The sequence below is a fragment of the Amblyomma mixtum genome, chromosome 2 (assembly GCF_055824585.1).
Source record: "Amblyomma mixtum isolate Tamu chromosome 2, ASM5582458v1, whole genome shotgun sequence".
Classification (NCBI taxonomy): domain Eukaryota; kingdom Metazoa; phylum Arthropoda; class Arachnida; order Ixodida; family Ixodidae; genus Amblyomma; species Amblyomma mixtum.
This window is the reverse complement of record NC_143013.1, coordinates 8,316,437-8,336,364: the sequence shown is the minus strand read 5'-3', so window position 1 is coordinate 8,336,364 and position 19,928 is coordinate 8,316,437. Positions and strand designations below refer to the sequence as shown.

The following is a 19,928-nucleotide window of genomic DNA, read 5'->3' as shown; positions in this document are numbered from 1 at the left end:
ATTTACCGCAACGAAATATGTCAGTGATCACTGTGGTTGTATGGCGAACTACGTTTTAGTCGCGGACGTAGCCTGCGTGAACAGACGCGCTAGCTTTGGCAGCGTTGCCTGCTATGCATGAAACGGAGCATCGACAAAGACGAAGCCGTAATCTGACGGCGAAAGCTCTCGTGCATCTCGTGTTCGAAAGCATGCTAGTCTTGGTTGTCTTGGCTGCTGCTTCCAAGGATCTGCCTTCGGAGAACGCCTCCAGGATTGATCAAAGACTGTGGACGCATCTCGAGATAGGAAATTACGGCAAGAAGCAAGCGCTCTCGTTCCCAGAGTCGCCTCGCACGCTTTGCGCGTGATATAGTGAGTACCAACGCTTCGTTCAAGTGCGGCGTAAGTCGCTCTGGAAGAAATTGACCTGATCATCTCATATCACGGCACCGACAGGATCTTTCAAGACCAGCTGAACCCTGGATACCAGCATGGATAGCGAAGAGGGCCGTTACACGTGGCCCTGGAGCCTCGGACGCTTGCTACGTGGCCTTAGCACCGAACGCTCCTGCTCCCCGTGCTGGCTCGTCGACCAGCCAGCCTCCTGGAACGCAGATTTGCGAGTGACAAGGCTGTTGGAGATTGAGCCGGGCGAGCTGAGTGTGCGCTCCTACTGCGACCGAGATAACTACGGGACCAGGTACCGTGGGGACGGCATTTACAACGACGACGCTTTCCTGGTGGCTTGCCTGCCCAGACAGCACCAGTGCGTCCACGAGGTCTGGGTGCACGACCGAACGCACTTGAACCGGCTGTCCTCCGTGTCGTCTGTCATCGTTGGACCGGCGCCAAACCTACAACGCGTCGTGCTATATCCCCGCAGCAAGCTTGATCCTGGCACCGATTTTCTCCAAGCCTTTGGCCCGCTGCAGTGTCTGCGTCACCTCGACCTCACGAACGCTAACGTCAGTGATGTCCTCGCACCCAATGTGGCCAAAGGGCTCAGAAGAAACGCACCAACTCTGCATATCGCTAAGCTCGTCGGAAACTAGCTGTCTCCGGAGTATGCCGACTCCCTCCTCCTGCAGGCTCCTCCCTGCAGGACTTGACCATCCAGGGCAAATTTCCGTCAACGACGCCATGGCACAGGACTTCAGGAACAACAGGTTCAGGCAGCTCTCCTTGGCGCGTCTGTGCGAAGTTGGCATGAGCTGCAAGCACTTACGAGACTGAGAGTTTGTCTTCACCGTTTTACAGATCTGTTTGCGGCACCAGGAGGGTTTGAATCCTTTCAGAGCCTGGTACCTGAAGAAACATCCATTAATGACACGACGGGAGAGGCATTGGCGTAATTTGTGATTGGATTTCAAACGCTTTCGCTGGTAAACTGTAGTTTTGATAGCAAAGGAGCAACACAGATTGCCACTGCACTCTCGCCAAACTGCCCTTTGGATCACCTCAACTTGCAGAATTATTTTCTTGAAGCAGAAATCGTATGCGCCTTATGCTTGGATCTTCTTGCCATCATGACTGTGTTAAACGTCGTGCTGCCAGAGATCAGCAGCACATCGCCTATTACTACAGGAAGCAAAACACACCCTTGAGCTCATCAGAGATCAGCAGCACATCGCCTATTACTACAGGAAGCAAATCCCACCCTTGAGCTCATCAGAGATCAGCAGCACATCGCCTATTACTTCAGGAAGCAAATCCCACCCTTGAGCTCATCAGAGATCAGCAGCACATCGCCTATTACTACAGGAAGCAAATCCCACCCTTGATCTCATCCGAGATCAGCAGCACATCGCCTATTACTACTGGAAGCAAAACACACCCTTGAGCTCTTCTGGCAGTGTCTTGGACGCGTTTAGTTTCCCATATTTGTGCCCCTGCCGTCGTTCGTGTCTCCAGTTCTGTATTATATCAATGCATTAAGCGTCGAACCTTTTCAATAAATACGAATTTATTTAGCCTTAGCGTTGGCCGTCGGTTCCGCTACAGAGGTGAAGATCGAGCAGAGCGCTTTTTGTTCGCGAAATCCTGTGCTCCGCGTTTGCCTCGCTGGCCATGAATCACTTGCTGCGCTCTCTCCACATTGACTATGCATGGGTGGCGTCACTACCGGGGACGACACCACATAAGAACCTTGACTCACTTAATGCGAAAGCCCATCTAGCCAAGGGGACGCCGTGGTGTCTCAGTGGTTATGGCGCTCGGCTACTGACCCGAAATTTCGATAGAGGCGTTTAGCAGGCGATTGATGTGTTTTCTCTAACGTGTAAAGGCTGCCAATAAGCTAGCAAACGACCCATACATGCCACATGCCACTGCGCGCACAGCGCGTTTCAACACATCGGATTGCATACATGTAGAAAGCCTCGTGCTAATTACATAACTTTGGTTGCATTTCGTGTGAAAACACCCTTACGAGCCAGAGCAGAGTCGATGTCACGTTGTTCTTGTAATCATGCAGTACAATCACCGATGTTGCAGCGCAAATAAATTAGCAGAACAAACGATATTAACACAGCGACTGACATGAATCAAGCGAGCAGGGGGAAAATGTGGAACAGTTGGAACCGAAAGTAGCCATAGCAGACGACTTTCCCATTATCCTTTGCGGCTTTGCGCCCTTTGCGCTGACTCTGAAAACGCGCGTTAATGGCTTTATTGCTTTAATTATCACTCCAAAGCAATAAAAAATATTATCAGTGTTGCAGCATGTATTCAGAATTTAGTGTTGGAGCTCTACTAATACCTACTTTCTAAATTTTTGGGGGAGCTAGCGCTCTCAGACGGCAAAATCTTCAAAACGTAGACTGCCTTTTGCGCGCCAACTGTGCATCAGGATAGGCCTGAGGCTTCATATGTGGCTTGGCTAGGAAAGCTACATCATAAGGGAAGTTCGCTGTAGCCGAGGTCCGTTTTGGTTTTTCGTGGTGGTGGTGTCGTGCAGTGGTGGAAGGCGTTGGTGCTGTCTGCTTCGCAGCTGTGAGATAAATCAAAAACTTGCCGGTCGTTTTAACGGCGGTCCTACTGCTAGGATATCTTGAGCGCATCGTATAATTGCCTGGAGGCGATGCGAAGGTGCGTGGTCGTAGAAATCCCGTTATTCGGTCTTCTTCTCGAAGCCATTGTTTTTAAACTATTACTCTCGTTGCACTGTTTTGGCACTCTGTGAAGTCATCAGTCTTCTGCAGTCTTTCTTCCGACGCTACGTAGTGCTCTTTTATTCAGTAACCTCGGCTATTGGAGCCTTTTGAAGCAGGTGCGACTGACCCACTTCTTGTCGCAACCCTTGTTGAATAACTTTTTTGTGTCTGCTGACTTGCTACTGTCTGCTGTTACGCATTCGCAGCTCTAGTCTCGCAAGGTTTTCGCTCGTATTTTCTGTGGTGTTCAATGTAACAAAGCAAGCGAAAGCAGCAGCTTGAGCTAGGTATTGCTCACAGGAATGTGTCACTTGTGCTAAAGCAGCTGTCGTGAACACTTTCTTCGAGCGCCTCAGCTCACGGTACGCTTTCTGCGTTTTCCAGGCCGACATGAACATCAGCGTTGCGGATATTTGTCAGAACACGCGCATGGGCCGAGAATGCGCGCTGTTGGGCAACTACGAGTCGGCCATAGTCTACTACCAGGGTGTTATACAGCAGATACACCGCCTTGTTCAGACCATCAACGGGGACCCCATGCGCAAGGAACGCTGGCAACAGGTAAGGTTTCCTCGGTACTTTTTCTTATTTTTTTTCTGTTATGTTGAGTACTACATTCAACGGAACCGTGAGGAATTAACGCAAAGGCTCAGTTCGTGTCTGAGGAAAATGCTGTTCCTTTGCGTATGCATTCATATTCATGCGCGTGTACCGCTCGTTTCTAAAAGGTGAACGACAACAGCTGTCCACCTCGGCCCGAAAGGGAGAACCGTTGGAGTTTTACTTGTATCGAATTTCTTCACTCCATAACATACTGTTTTGACAAGCTCGTAGTCTACGTTCAAGCGGCAAAGTTAATGAGTTACACTTCACCAGGATGTTAGTGGTTAAGTTCAAAGAGTTGCTATTCGTTGACCTACGCAGTAAAATTTGGTGGCATGTGTACATGCCCACTTTATACAGTGGGTGCAGAGGGGTAGACCATAAATCCCAAGGTTATCGCAGGATAGCCACACGGGGCCACTGTGATATACGTTAGAATTTCTTTGCCTCGTGATGCTTTGGCGCGCTTCAGGCTTTGATGACTGCTTGAAGCATGTCTTTCTTTGGCATGTCTTTGGTCTGAACGACTGTTTTAGCCATACTCGCTCAGACGCATTCTTAGTGTAGAGTGGAATTTGTAGACAACTTCCTGCTCGAAGAAAAGGAATAGGTGCTTCAAAGACCTTGAAAAAGGCTTGGCTTATGTGCACTTCTTCCCTTTGTAGATTCAGCAAGAACTGGCCCAGGAATACGAGTATGTCAAGGACATCCAGATGGTGCTGAATGGCTTCCGATCTGACAGCCACTTGGAGCGCATTCCCACAAGCCGCATCAGCTATGAGGACGATGCTTCTCTTGATCCTGAAGCCTGGTTCACGCCACGAGACCCTGAAGTCTGGCCAGCCCCAAACCCAGTGGAACACAAGTAAGGCCAAGAGCTGGAAATAGTTCTTTTTGTAACAGGAAGAAGCACCCATGGTTGCATAATGAAAACTGCATACACTCAGTGTATAATTTGGAGTTGTACCTATGCTTCACTGCATATATGCCTAGCTAGACGTATGAGCCAGCCTTTCTTAGATTGGAAGAAGATGCATTATTCTTGTGGGTTCCTAAACTGGAGCTCTGGTTTTCATATTTTTGCAGCTTCCACATAATGATCACGTCATGTTTGGCCAGTATTAATGGAAGAGGAAGCTATTAGTGTCACCTGTTGGGGGAAGTAAGTCTCTTCATTACTTGCCGAAAGCTATACTAGCCTGTCCAACAGTCAACTTTCTTTTTGGAGCAGAGTGCCACCAAAAAGAAGTTTGCCAGTTGCATAAACAAAGTGCACTGCCTTACCAGTTAACACAGCTAATTAGGCATTGTAGCCCTACCAACGCGGGATTGAAAATATAGCTCGGGGTTTTTTTAGTGGTTTCTTCTCCAGTTTGTCTGTCTGACCACTTGGCTGTTGTGCAGGCCAGGCCCCTCCATTCGCCAGGTGAATCGAAGCCGGCGAACCGAGACATCGCGTACAACCACCAACCGCAGCAGCTCGAGCGGCAAGGGCAGTGGGGGCAACAGCACCCTCAAGCGAGGTGCCGACACAAAGTCATCTCGGAAGGAAGACAGCAAGCCACGCAACAAGGACGCCAAGAAAGAGGAACCGACTAGCAAGGATAAGGTGTGCGCACTTTCAATTCTGGGCTATAACTCAGGGAATTGGAGAAGTACTTGCACAGCCACAGGGAGACAAAGGGCAATGGGTCATCCATCATGTCTCCAAGTCAGATCAACCAATTTGAAGGGGCAGTGACAGCATCACAAGAACAACTCTCAAACGCTGGTGCAGAACTAAGAGTTATTCATAACATCAAAGCTTAGAGATGACATGCTCAAAGAACACAGGACATTCCAGAACGACGTTTTACCAGCATGACTTGGTACCCTGCGGAAGCTCAGCAGTCATGAGTATGAGGCAAAAACTTAAATTTAGTTGACTTTTCAAAGCTTTTCAGCCATTTCTTTGAAGATTTGGTCTTAATTCGCTATTGTAGTACTATTATTGGCGAATAATTAGGCTGGTTTCCTCTTTACACGGTTTGGTTTCTTTCAAAATGGGAAGCATGATTTTTGTCTAAAGTAAGAACATAGCACCCACAGGGACACATACGTGTAAAATATGTCTTAGGTACAGCTGACAAAGAACAGATGCATACGAAAGATTTGCCGGCAAGTAAAATAAGAAAAGGTAGCAAAAATTATTTGACAAGCGTAGTGAAGTTGGTGTAATAAAGGTTTGATTTCCATTAATGTACCATGATCATTTGGAATAATACATTCAGAATGCTGTAAACACTATGCACAATGAGTGCCCTTGGCTTAGGCCCACTTCAACTCAAGCTGGCAAAAACACCCTCATCCTCAAGGCCGAGAAGTGTGGGCCAGGGCACTAGATTCAGTTTCTTAATTCTCATCTTCAAGCCGCCGCGGTGGCTCAGTGGCTATGGTGCTTGGCTGCTGACCCGAAAGATACGGGTTCGATCCCGGTCACGGCAGTCGTATTTCTAATGGAGGCGAAATGCCAGAGGCCCGTGTACTGTGCAGTGTCAGTGCATGTTAAAGGGACACTGAGGAGAGCACTATTAATATTTTTTTTATAGTAAAATCCGATAGTTCGGCATGTCATGGCTTTGTTGCCACTTGGCCGGCAGCGAAAGATGCATTTATTTCTAAGAAATTTGGATTCGAAGTTGAAAAAGTTTTTCCCGCCGCTCTGATTCAAACTTGGGATTCGTCTATGACGACAAGGGACTAAGAGACGTGAAACATGACGTGCACATGACGTAACGCAGACTCCGTGATTTCTGGTTGCCAGCTGTGCGGCCTAGCAGCAGCCGAAAAGAAAGCTACCGCCGGCCGCACGTTGAAGGCATCTGTCGGCTATTGCGGCCGTCGCTACAGTCGCTTCTATTACGTTTGCACTGGCGTTTTGCCAGCATTACGATGGATCTCGTTCTCGAAGTCGTCAACGAAGTTCTCGCAAATAGACACCTTTAGCATACCGTGTACCTTGTTACCGCTAGCGGAATACCGGGAGCCCGCCTACCGCCGGAAAACAGGCGCTGATTTGTCCCGATGCTTCAGGAGCGCGCATAGCAGCCGGGCACGTGGCGCCATCTGGCGACGTCAAGGAGATTTGCGCATGCATTTGCTGCGCCTCAGTGATGCATGGTTCCCGGTTCCTGGTGTTGCTAGAACCATTCGCTCTAGCAACACTGTTTTGGCCTATGATCTCATCACGCTTGTACTTGCGAGTTTGGCCTGCGGCGGCGATACCTGTATTTTGGTTCTTGCTCTTTTCTACATTACAAGAGCTTTGTTGTCAGTATGAGTGGCGTTTTTGTAATCAGGAGCTGGTATTCTGTCGATACAAGCCAACTTCAATTTCTCCTCAGTGTCCCTTTAAGGAACCCTTGGGGGTCGAAATCGTCTGGAGCCCTGTCCAAACCTAATTATCATCTATTCTTTTGACAGAAGTGGTGCAGGGGTGAAATGCCGTGCTCACAGTGACATGCACGCAATACATTGCAGGTGTGAAGAAGGGCATGGTTTTGGCTTGAATTCTAGCTGTTTTCTGGTTTATTGGTAGAGCTTTCATACACGGAAACTATGGTTGGTCTAGGTCAGGGCAGTGAACCTTGTTGGCATACAGTAGAAGCTGGAAGCATGTTTTCAGCTGTGCTGATCAAGAATCAATGGGCTTCCTATCAATGTCAGGGTGGGTGGAGTAGAACTGTATTTGTTTCTAATTTGTCCATACAAAACTGTGTGCCTATTGTCATAGATCTGTTCTTTCTCAAATGAGTAAACCATTTTGTGCTCTCTGGGATTACTGAGGTGGGGCAGTGGTGAGGTGGGAGGAGAATGTATTTTTCTGAAGGAAAAACAAAATAACCTAAAAAGGCTCTTGTGCTGGTTGTTCATATTTCTATCGTTTGCTGTGTTCCCAGCAAGAGCCCGAGGAGAAGAAATTTGACAGCACGGGCTACGACCATGACTTGGTGGACATGCTGGAACGCGACATTCTGCAGAAGAACCCCAATGTGCGCTGGGATGACATTGCAGACCTGCAAGAAGCCAAGAAGCTGCTCGAGGAGGCTGTTGTGCTTCCCATGTGGATGCCCGACTTCTTCAAGGGCATTCGGCGACCCTGGAAGGTGAGGAGGCGGCACCCCAGCCATTGTATCTGTATAGTAAAAAAGCACATTCCCCAATTTCCTTCAACCATACCTGTAAATGGCAAAGAATAAAACGGCTTTAAGTGCTGCATTATGTTTTAAGCGCTGCACAATGCTGCATAACGGCGTACTCATGGTGATGAATCTGCGCACTCTGCAGGGGGTGCTCATGGTGGGCCCTCCGGGCACTGGCAAGACCATGCTGGCCAAGGCAGTGGCCACCGAGTGCAGCACAACCTTCTTCAACGTCTCATCATCCACGCTCACCTCCAAGTACCGTGGTGAGAGTGAGAAGCTGGTGCGCCTCCTCTTTGAGATGGTAAGCCAGTTGACTTATGTAGTGAATTGGGCATGTTGGTGCCACTTGACCGCAGCACAAAAAGCACTGCGAAGGACGGTGCTTTTTTTCTACACTGTCCTTCATCCTGCTTCTTGCACTGCTGTCATTATGTCAAGCCAGTTGTCACAGCTGATTTGGTGTCATTCTTCACTGTTTGATTTGCCGTGCTAGTGGAAGCTGTCGAGCTTGTTCCTGTGATGTCACACTTAGACTTTGCTGCATGGGGAACTGTAAGAGGAAGCAGCTAGTGGTAGGGTATTACTAAGGCTGCACTAACAAGCATGTTTATAATTGTCAGGCAACCCCCGTGTGCTACTTGGATAGGAGTCGGAAGGGCATCTTTACTCAGACATCTCTTTTTACTTACTGCAGCAAATTTTTCACACTTGCATGCTGTTAGATCATTTCGGATGGACATGGCTGTCAGAACCACATGTGGACTAACGTGCCACGTCCTCTCTGTGCAGGCCCGCTTCCATGCTCCGAGCACGATTTTCATTGACGAGATCGACTCCCTGTGTTCTCGGAGAGGCTCAGACTCTGAGCACGAGGCCAGTCGACGTGTCAAGTCGGAGCTGCTCATTCAGATGGACGGTGGGTAACCACTTCTGTCTGTTATTCTGAGGCAACAAAGGCTGGTTTCAGAGGAAGAAAGTATTGCAAAATTTATTTGTGCTCACTCATTTGCCATGATACTGTGTCAGTGGAGCACGAGCACCACGAATGTTCTGCCAGTGTTGCCTAGTGGACCAATGGAGGCCCTATACATGTGATGTTAGAAATTGCTGCAGCTGAATGGGACACTGAGGACAAATCGAAGCTGGGCTGTATCAATAGATTGCTGCATTCTATTGCTAAACAGGCAACTTTCATTGAAAACAGGGCATAACTGTGTCACGGCGTAATCAAACAATTTTGTGTTAATTGGCGGCAGCAGCCAGTCGTGGCGAAATAAAGCAAACAGGCTGAACACCAACCCTGACGGTCAGGTGCACGTTTTTTTCGTGAGGTTAAAGAAGAGGAAATTCTCAACAAAAAATGTGCAGGATGAATTCACTATGCGATTGGGTTCATTACACAGGTAAATACAATGTGTGCATCGCCACCACCTACGGTTTTCACAAGCAAATTGCGGTGACCTTAATACGTTTTTTTTTATGTCAGAGACTAGGCCACGCTGCCTTTCACACTGAAACGGGCACTTGCGATCCTCTTTTGGCATTAGTGTTGAAAGTTTAAATCACGGGAGCGGGAAAAAAAATCTTCCATTTCTTTAGTCCAATTTTTTTTACCAATAATTGTTTCTTTTGCTGCCAAACGAGAGCCCCATGGCCAATTCAACTAAGAAAAATTCAGTGTTGCTATCCTCAGTGTCCCTTTAACATGTGTAACTGTGCTGCCTGGCTGGAAATTCTTCATGAGCCTGTGTGCTTTGTGTTTAGTGTTTAGTTGGTTTGTTGTTTTGCCCACAAGCAACACACAGGTGTTGCTGTCAAAGTAGGCTGAACGTACTCCGTGGCCTAGGGCCCCATGGTAACATGCGTGATATGTCACCGGCCCTTGTTGGGGCGACGCAGGCATAACCAACAACGAGGACCCTGCCAAGGTGGTGATGGTACTGGCAGCCACGAACTTCCCGTGGGACATCGACGAGGCCTTGCGCCGGCGATTGGAGAAACGCATCTACATTCCTTTGCCCAACAGTAAGAGCGCCTTGCAAAACAGGCAGCAACACATACCACCCTTAGCATTCTAAATTGCTGTTCATGGTGCTGTTGTCGTGAACTTCATCTTGTACTGCACAAGCACACTGCTTCTGTTTTGACTACCATTTTTTTTTTTGTTCCTGTGAACAATTTGCCCGAAACTGTTTGCTAAGTATCAATTCACTGAAATTCATAGGCAGTGCCAAGGGATTGGCTACCAAGAACAAGAGGAAAACCGAGCTATCCTGCAAGTCCATATCTGTCCTTTTAGTGCCTGTGTGCTCATTAAGTATTTCTCTTCATGAACTTGTGCCATACCAAAATAGGCTTGTGCATCTTATCCCGCAGCTGTGCTGCTTACCGAAAGCAGAAATACCGTAAAAACCCGCGTATAATACGAACCCGAATATAATACGAAGTGAAGTTTTAGAGACTCGAAATGGGAAAAAAAAGTTATATCTGCATATAATACCAGTGATGCAAGCTCATAGAAATTTATTCAAATCGCATCCTGCACTTCACTTTAATCACCTTCTTCTTCAGCAGCGCTTTCTTCGGACATTTCTTTGTCCGACAAATCATCCCAAATGTACCCATCTTCCGTGCCATCGAGGGCGTTCGAGATGCCGCACTTCTTAAAAGACCAACGCTCAAGTTCATCTGGGATGGCCACCCACGCGTCCACGATCCATTTACACAGCGTGGCTGGCGAAGCCCGCTTCAGCCGCCCGGTTGGCGTCACTGCAGGCTCACCTGAGCGCATCCACTCTGCGTAGCACCGCTTGACTGCATCCTTGAACAGTTTGCTTACACAAATATCAAGGGGCCGCGAAAGCTTCGTTGTGTTCCCCTGCACGCGAAAAGGGCTTCTTTCTGTCGTCGCCATCCACGAATGCTTCCTTCGACGACACCAAACTGCCTGACTGCGAGACCCTGACATCGTGCTCCCCAAAACAATATCCACTTCACAAAGCGTGCCTTACATGTGAGCACGTGCGTTGTCAACACGCACACGGCACACCGCGACCCCCTGGTGCACCCAACGGATCAACAAAGAAATGACGTTTGTCAAGAGTTACGAAGCCAAGCCGTAGCCGCGCCGCAATAATGAAACCAAAACTTCGAAAATTTTTGTTCGGATCCGCAAATAGTACAAGGCGGAAATTTAGGATGCTAATTATGGGAAAAAAAAACTCATATTATACGTGGGTTTTTATGGTAATTTTCCTTAAAAATTTGCCTCATCTTCCCCTTTTCTTTCTTTCTTTTGAGGTTCTGGGAGGGAGGCACTGCTGAAGATCAACCTAAAGGATGTTGAGGTTTGCCCAGAGCTCAACATCAATGACATTGCAGAGCGGCTCGACGGGTATTCTGGAGCGGACATCACAAATGTCTGCAGGTTGGTGCTTTTGCATGCTCCTGGGGCTGTGCTTGAGTCTTTTTGGCACTAGTTGCAGTGGGGGGGGGGTTCACTGTGTGCTTTCCTTCAACAAAGAACATTTTACTTTCCTGTGGTGCATGACAGTGGAAGTGCTTTTATCACATGATGTTTTTTAGCGCAAATGCTTGCATTGCATGAACTGGGCTGTTCGTTATCTTTACCGGGGTCTTTGGATAGCTTTGCTCCATTACTTTTACTGTGAAACAGTACTAGTGCCACATTTGCATGAACTGGGCTGTTCATTATCTTTACCGGGGTCTTTGGATAGCTTTGCTCCATTACTTTTACTGTGAAACAGTACTAGTGCCACATTTGCATGAACTGGGCTGTTCATTATCTTTACCGGGGTCTTTGGATAGCTTTGCTCCATTACTTTTACTGTGAAACAGTACTAGTGCCACATTTGCATGAACTGGGCTGTTCATTATCTTTACCGGGGTCTTTGGATAGCTTTGCTTTATTACTTTTACTGTGAAACAGTACTAGTGCCACATTTGCATGAACTGGGCTGTTCATTATCTTTACCGGGGTCCTTGGATAGCTTTGCTCCATTACTTTTACTGTGAAACAGTACTAGTGCCACATTTGCATGAACTGGGCTGTTCATTATCTTTACCGGGGTCATTGGATAGCTTTGCTCCATTACTTTTACTGTGAAACAGTACTGGTGCCACATTTGTATGAACTGGGCTGTTCATTATCTTTACCGGGGTCTTTGGATAGCTTTGCTCCATTACTTTTACTGTGAAACAGTACTAGTGCCACATTTGCATGAACTGGGCTGTTCATTATCTTTACCGGGGTCTTTGGATAGCTTTGCTCCATTACTTTTACTGTGAAACAGTACTAGTGCCACATTTGCATCAACTGGGCTGTTCATTATCTTTACCGGGGTCTTTGGATAGCTTTGCTCCATTACTTTTACTGTGAAACAGTACTAGTGCCACATTTGCATGAACTGGGCTGCTTATTATCTTTACCGGGGTCTTTGGATAGCTTTGCTCCATTACTTTTACTGTGAAACAGTACTAGTGCCACATTTGCATGAACTGGGCTGTTCATTATCTTTACCGGGGTCTTTGGATAGCTTTGCTCCATTACTTTTACTGTGAAACAGTACTAGTGCCACATTTGCATGAACTGGGCTGTTCATTATCTTTACCGGGGTCTTTGGATAGCTTTGCTCCATTACTTTTACTGTGAAACAGTACTAGTGCCACATTTGCATGAACTGGGCTGTTCATTATCTTTACCGGGGTCATTGGATAGCTTTGCTCCATTACTTATACTGTGAAACAGTACTAGTGCCACATTTGCATGAACTGGGCTGTTCATTATCTTTACCGGGGTCTTTGGATAGCTTTGCTCCATTACTTTTACTGTGAAACAGTACTAGTGCCACATTTGCATGAACTGGGCTGTTCATTATCTTTACCGGGGTCTTTGGATAGCTTTGCTCCATTACTTTTACTGTGAAACAGTACTAGTGCCACATTTGCATGAACTGGGCTGTTCATTATCTTTACCGGGGTCTTTGGATAGCTTTGCTTTATTACTTTTACTGTGAAACAGTACTAGTGCCACATTTGCATGAACTGGGCTGTTCATTATCTTTACCGGGGTCTTTGGATAGCTTTGCTCGATTACTTTTACTGTGAAACAGTACTAGTGCCACATTTGCATGAACTGGGCTGTTCATTATCTTTACCGGGGTCATTGGATAGCTTTGCTCCATTACTTTTACTGTGAAACAGTACTGGTGCCACATTTGTATGAACTGGGCTGTTCATTATCTTTACCGGGGTCTTTGGATAGCTTTGCTCCATTACTTTTACTGTGAAACAGTACTAGTGCCACATTTGCATGAACTGGGCTGTTCATTATCTTTACCGGGGTCTTTGGATAGCTTTGCTCCATTACTTTTACTGTGAAACAGTACTAGTGCCACATTTGCATGAACTGGGCTGTTCATTATCTTTACCGGGGTCTTTGGATAGCTTTGCTCCATTACTTTTACTGTGAAACAGTACTAGTGCCACATTTGCATGAACTGGGCTGCTTATTATCTTTACCGGGGTCTTTGGATAGCTTTGCTCCATTACTTTTACTGTGAAACAGTACTAGTGCCACATTTGCATGAACTGGGCTGTTCATTATCTTTACCGGGGTCTTTGGATAGCTTTGCTCCATTACTTTTACTGTGAAACAGCACTAGTGCCACATTTGCATGAACTGGGCTGTTCATTATCTTTACCGGGGTCTTTGGATAGCTTTTCTTTATTACTTTTACTGTGAAACAGTACTAGTGCCACATTTGCATGAACTGGGCTGTTCATTATCTTTACCGGGGTCTTTGGATAGCTTTGCTCCATTACTTTTACTGTGAAACAGTACTAGTGCCACATTTGCATGAACTTGGCTGTTCATTATCTTTACCGGGGTCTTTGGATAGCTTTGCTTTATTACTTTTAATGTGAAACAGCACTAGTGCCACATTTGCATGAACTGGGCTGTTCATTATCTTTACCGGGGTCTTTGGATAGCTTTGCTTTATTACTTTTACTGTGAAACAGTACTAGTGCCACATTTGCATGAACTGGGCTGTTCGTTATCTTTACCGGGGTCTTTGGATAGCTTTGCTCCATTACTTTTACTGTGAAACAGTACTAGTGCCACATTTGCATGAACTGGGCTGTTCATTATCTTTACCGGGGTCTTTGGATAGCTTTGCTCCATTACTTTTACTGTGAAACAGTACTAGTGCCACATTTGCATGAACTGGGCTGTTCATTATCTTTACCGGGGTCTTTGGATAGCTTTGCTCCATTACTTTTACTGTGAAACAGTACTAGTGCCACATTTGCATCAACTGGGCTGTTCATTATCTTTACCGGGGTCATTGGATAGCTTTGCTCTATTACTTTTACTGTGAAACAGTACTAGTGCCACATTTGCATGAACTGGGCTGTTCATTATCTTTACCGGGGTCTTTGGATAGCTTTGCTCCATTACTTTTACTGTGAAACAGTACTAGTGCCACATTTGCATGAACTGGGCTGTTTATTATCTTTACCGGGGTCTTTGGATAGCTTTGCTCCATTACTTTTACTGTGAAACAGTACTAGTGCCACATTTGCATGAACTGGGCTGTTCATTATCTTTACCGGGGTCTTTGGATAGCTTTGCTTTATTACTTTTAATGTGAAACAGCACTAGTGCCACATTTGCATGAACTGGGCTGTTCATTGTCTTTACCGGGGTCTTTGGATAGCTTTGCTCCATTACTTTTACTGTGAAACAGTACTAGTGCCACATTTGCATGAACTGGGCTGTTCATTATCTTTACCGGGGTCTTTGGATAGCTTTGCTCCATTACTTTTACTGTGAAACAGTACTAGTGCCACATTTGCATGAACTGGGCTGTTCATTATCTTTACCCGGGGTCTTTGGATAGCTTTGCTTTATTACTTTTACTGTGAAACAGTACTAGTGCCACATTTGCATGAACTGGGCTGTTCATTATCTTTACCGGGGTCTTTGGATAGCTTTGCTTTATTACTTTTACTGTGAAACAGTACTAGTGCCACATTTGCATGAACTGGGCTGTTCATTATCTTTACCGGGGTCTTTGGATAGCTTTGCTTTATTACTTTTACTGTGAAACAGTACTAGTGCCACATTTGCATGAACTGGGCTGTTCATTATCTTTACCGGGGTCTTTGGATAGCTTTGCTTTATTACTTTTACTGTGAAACAGTACTAGTGCCACATTTGCATGAACTGGGCTGTTCATTATCTTTACCGGGGTCTTTGGATAGCTTTGCTCCATTACTTTTACTGTGAAACAGTACTAGTGCCACCATTCAAAAATGCCAGCAACCTCCTCACCTCATCCCCCTATCTAAGGGGTTCCCCACCACTGACTGCCACCCTCGGCCTACCTCCGGCCACCTTCGTCCTCCTGAAAATTTCTGTTGCATGTTTGAAGTCTAGGCTTAGAGTAAAAGCATCAAAGTAATAATTAAGGATAGACCCAAGTGCTTTTGCAGTATTGTCACATTAGATGTCTTATTGTCCCATAAAGTATTTTTCCAATCTTTCTTCATTCCCGGCCGCGGCGGCTAGAATTTCTTTGGAGGAGAAATTCTAGAGTCCCGTGTACTGTGCGATGTCAGTGCACGTTAAAGAACCCCAGGTGGTCGAAATTTCCGGAGCCCTCCACTACGGCGTCTCATAGCCTTAGTCGCTTTGGGACGTTAAACCCCATAAACCAAACCAAACCTTAATTTTTCAAATTGTGACGGGGCTCGGAGCATGCATGCTGTCGGCTGTCACAGTCCTGTGTGGTGTGTTCTATGCAGGGATGCCTCGATGATGGCCATGCGGCGAAGAATCCATGGCCTCACACCGGAGGAAATCCGCAATCTCACAAAGGAAGAGCTGGAGCTTCCGGTCAGCCGGGAAGACTTTGAGGAAGCCATTCGCAAGATCAACAAATCTGTTAGTCGCGAGGACCTGGAGAAATACGAGAAATGGATGTCTGAATTTGGGTCTACGTAGTTCTCGTGATGTCAACTACCGGAAAAAGACTAGGGCAGGATTTCCTAGCACGCTAAGTTTGTAGGGACCAGCCAGTCTGCTATGCATTCCTTGTTTACATGCAGTTTAACACACGTTATGAAGCACCATTTTGAGAAAGCTTTTGCTTGGCAATAGCTTCCAAAGGGCAGAAACATTCAAGCCACTTGGTTCCACGCTCAACTTGAGGCCTCTGCTGACTAATAACATTGAAAGAACCTGACTAGTGGTGAAGCGGTATCTGATGAGAAACTAGTACAAGCTGAAAGCCTCCTGTTAAGTGCAGCAGATTTGTGCCTGACATTCCCCCCCGTAGTGCTCAAAAGTTTCATGCGAAGTTTTGGATGCACAGAAACTTGAACAGTGCTCAGTTTTTCTTTAATCGCTGATATGACTTGGTTCATAGCATTTGGTTCAAGGCAAGTATGCACTTTTTCTCCATAAGGTCGCGATAACTGTGAAGTTGAAAGGGGGACTGCATGATTATTACAGGACGGTAGCATGGCAGGACAAATTTTAGGGCTGTTAAGCTGAAGTTCTTGCAGGGGCTTCTTTTACTGTGCGTAAATATTCACACAAAAGCCAGTTTATGTGGCTGAAGTTTGGGATGCACTTTTGGCATGCCTATTTTTATATCTGCTTTTACACATCCAGTACGTGTTTCAGCCGTTTGGGTGCTATTTGCCATGTGCGCAGTCATGCGCTGGGAGTGACATTTCTGTCGACCATCACTAGTGCAAAAAAAAATATATTCAGTTTGAAAGACGAATGGTGTAGGCATCTGTGGCAGCTTGTTTAAATTGAACAAATATCATTTGGTTACCCTGGTAACCATGTAGTAATGTTATATGGTTTTAATATAATACGGTTTCCTTGGGGCCACTGCAGTTCAGCACTGCTGCACATCTAGGCTGAAGACACAGCTGCTCAAGTTTAGCTCTGGGTTCTAGTTGCACCTTCTCTCTCCTACTGTCTGCTATTCTTTAGCGCCATCTAGTGTTAACACTGTGATATTTTTCTTGATAAAACACCCGTAATGTCAATCACTCTGCTGGCAGAACAGCTTCCACAAATAGTGTTAATAAATGCCTTCTTGTACTGACATCACGCCTCATTGTACACTCTATGCTTGCCGAGCTGTAATGCGGAAATGGCAACAGCATGGTGAAGCATGCCTTTGTTTTGTCTTTGCTGCAGAGGGCCTTGTGCTGCCAAGCTGTGTGTCTTGAATTTCTGGCAGCGGAAGCTGAATTTTGATGGTGTAAAATTTCATAATTGCCTCTGTGCTGGCAGATTGTTACATGCTGTCTTAAGTGGCTTTGATGTGTGTCGCTATTCTTTGTTGTTATGTATATGCTTTGCAGTTTCCAAAAGCTGCATGGCAGAGAAATAAGAGCCTTGCTCTGCATGCAAGACACTGGGTGGTCTACAAGGCTCTGGGATGCCCTTTTCAGTGTCGTATCATGACATCAACTTAGTAGTTTGAGTATTCGAATTATATACAGGGGCAGGGTTAGATTCACAATGCTGCCAGGTTCCCACTGGTTTTCCAATGGGTATGTGCTTTTCCCCTGGCTTGGGTGCGTGGCATCTCTAGGGTACAATGGTCTGTTGCCGCATCCAATTGCTGGGCACTGCAGTCGGATGCAACTCAAGAAAGAAGTGGCAAATGCCCCTCAAAGGAGTCTTTCCAGCCAATGGTGTTGCCAAATTCTCCCCCTTCACCGATCCCTTTGGACCTGCTAGCATGAAATCGCAGGCAGTGGTAGATGAATGGGAAGTACCCATGATTTACTCGGATTAACAGTGGCGTCGTGAAAATCATTTATTTTTATTTTATTTATCATTTATCATCATACCCACAGCGCCATTGGCTGGCATTACAGTGGGGGGGTAGAAGAAAAAGTACACAAATGCCACCGCGTGCAGGTGGTTACAAAAAAAAAGATAACAATGAGATAGAAAGAACATGGAATTATTATACACAAAAAAATGTCACAGCATGGAAGAAAATGAATCATTTGATAATATGGACACTACTTCCTCAGGCAGCTTGTTCCATTCCGAAACCGTTTTGGGGAAAAAAGACATTTTAAAAAGGTCAGTCCGGCACCTGTATTCTTTAACTTTAAGTGAATGATCTCTACGTAAAGACACGTAATCAGGGTTGGCTATATATTTGGTTCTGTCTATTCCAGTTCTAGAATGAAATATATTATGAAATAATTTTAAACGCAGTACTTTCCTACGTTTTTGAAGTGAGTCCCAACCCAAAGATTTTTTCGCGCTCGTTACACTAAAATATCGCCCATAGTTATTGAAAACAAAACGAACGGCCAAATTCTGAACTCTTTCTAGCTTTTGAACGTCAAGCAAGGTTTTCGGATCCCAGACTGTGCAAGCATACTCAAGTATGCTTCTAACGTTTGTATTATACAGCAGTTCTTTAGCCTTTAAAGGGAAAAGTTTAGCGTTACGTCGCAGGAAACCTAAAACACGACAGGCTTTGGCAGTAACGAAATGCACGTGACGATGCCAAGACATTGAACTTGTTAAATATACACCAAGATATTTAAATTCCAACACTGAAAGCAGTCTGCTATTATTTATGTTATAAGTGAAAATATGGGGAACCTTCTTTTTAGTGAAACACATATGTACAGATTTTTGTAAGTTAATATGCATTCTCCAGTTCTCACACCACTGGGCCACTTTACACAAATCCTGTTGTAATGCATCGCAGTCACTTTGATCGTTAATAATTCTATACAATACACAATCGTCCGCAAAAAGACGCATGTATGAAGAAATACCTGAAAAGATGTCATTCATGTAAATTATGAACAGTAATGGGCCCAAGACGGATCCCTGAGGCACCCCTGATGTTACAGCCACCTCATGCGATTGTTTCCCGTTGACAACAACACATTGACGCCTAACGCTCAAATATTCCTTTATCCACCTAATAACGTTCTCATTTATGTTGTACCAGTATAATTTTTGTATTAATAAGGAATGTGATACAACGTCAAAGGCCTTCTTAAAATCTAGAAAAATACAGTCAACAGAATATCCCTTATCTAAAGCACTTGACAGGTCATGTACAAATTCGGTAAGCTGGGTGACACACGAGTAACCACTGCGAAAGCCATGTTGATTAGTATTTAATAATGAATGTATACTAAGATGATTCATAATACTAGTATAAAACACATGCTCTAAAACTTTGCATAATACACTGGTCAAGGACACTGGTCGATAATTTGAAACAACATTCCTAGGTCCCGATTTATGTATAGGTACAACATTAGCAAGCCTCCATTCATCAGGCAAGGAGCCTTCCTGTAATGACTTTGTGAAAAGAATTTGAAGGTACCTTGACAACGCAAAAGCGCAAGAAGAGAGCAGGATCGTGGGTAAGCCGTCCGGACCAGTGGCACTGTTATCTTTTAAGCGTTCTAAGAGCGACACAATTCCTCGCTGATCAAATTCAATGTTCTCCATGGGTTCTGTCAACATCTTTAGCTGGAGGGTCCCTTTTGAGGGGCGTCTGCTGCTTTGTTCTTGAGTTGTATGCAACTATAGATCACCACCTGTTTCCTCACCATGGCTTCCATCAAATACTCCTGCTGAGGGCCTTCTGCCCTTTTTGTCTACACCTTACAAACCTTTGTTACCGTGCCCCTTAATCGATTTATTCACATTGAGATTTTCTCAAAATTTTCTGCTTTGAGCAGTTGCAAGCCTTGATTCTTTTATTTTTGGTTGGCTTCCAATGGGCACTTGTACTCCTTCAGACATCCTGGGGATATTGCAAATGTCCAGTGGACTTTTAATACCCATTGGGCTTAGATTACTCCATTAGGTGCACACTCTCTCCACTTCTATTTTTGCCTCTTCTTCTTGTAGAGCCATAAACATGGTAAAATGCTAGAAGAATTGGGTCGGTGACCCACGTTG

The 19,928-nt window shown here is 45.6% G+C and overlaps 1 protein-coding gene and 1 long non-coding RNA gene across 5 annotated transcripts in view; both read left to right on the top strand.

Moving 5' to 3' along the window:
* The window catches only part of Kat60 (katanin p60), a 29,703-nt gene extending 12,631 nt beyond the window's left edge, over positions 1 to 17,072 (top strand). Inside the window, exons 1-10 of one of the 4 annotated variants that reach the window (XM_089570403.1) lie at positions 2,798 to 2,901; positions 3,519 to 3,695; positions 4,403 to 4,602; positions 5,142 to 5,346; positions 7,676 to 7,882; positions 8,064 to 8,222; positions 8,711 to 8,837; positions 9,821 to 9,946; positions 11,222 to 11,348; positions 15,752 to 17,072. In XM_089570403.1, coding sequence (XP_089426529.1) covers positions 3,525 to 3,695; positions 4,403 to 4,602; positions 5,142 to 5,346; positions 7,676 to 7,882; positions 8,064 to 8,222; positions 8,711 to 8,837; positions 9,821 to 9,946; positions 11,222 to 11,348; positions 15,752 to 15,950 — 1,521 coding nt within the window. In that variant the 5' untranslated portion in view covers positions 2,798 to 2,901; positions 3,519 to 3,524 and the 3' untranslated portion in view covers positions 15,951 to 17,072. Of the gene's footprint in view, positions 1 to 2,797; positions 3,070 to 3,099; positions 3,251 to 3,518; positions 3,696 to 4,402; positions 4,603 to 5,141; positions 5,347 to 7,675; positions 7,883 to 8,063; positions 8,223 to 8,710; positions 8,838 to 9,820; positions 9,947 to 11,221; positions 11,349 to 15,751 lie in introns of those variants that run through there. The other 3 variants (XM_089570402.1, XM_089570404.1, XM_089570401.1) reach the window with 3 other exon arrangements.
* On the top strand, positions 117 to 1,925 carry LOC149358344 (uncharacterized). The gene is made up of 2 exons (XR_016288664.1): positions 117 to 354; positions 439 to 1,925. It is a non-coding gene; the product is annotated as an uncharacterized LOC149358344 (long non-coding RNA).
* Positions 17,073 to 19,928: the final 2,856 nt, after the last annotated feature.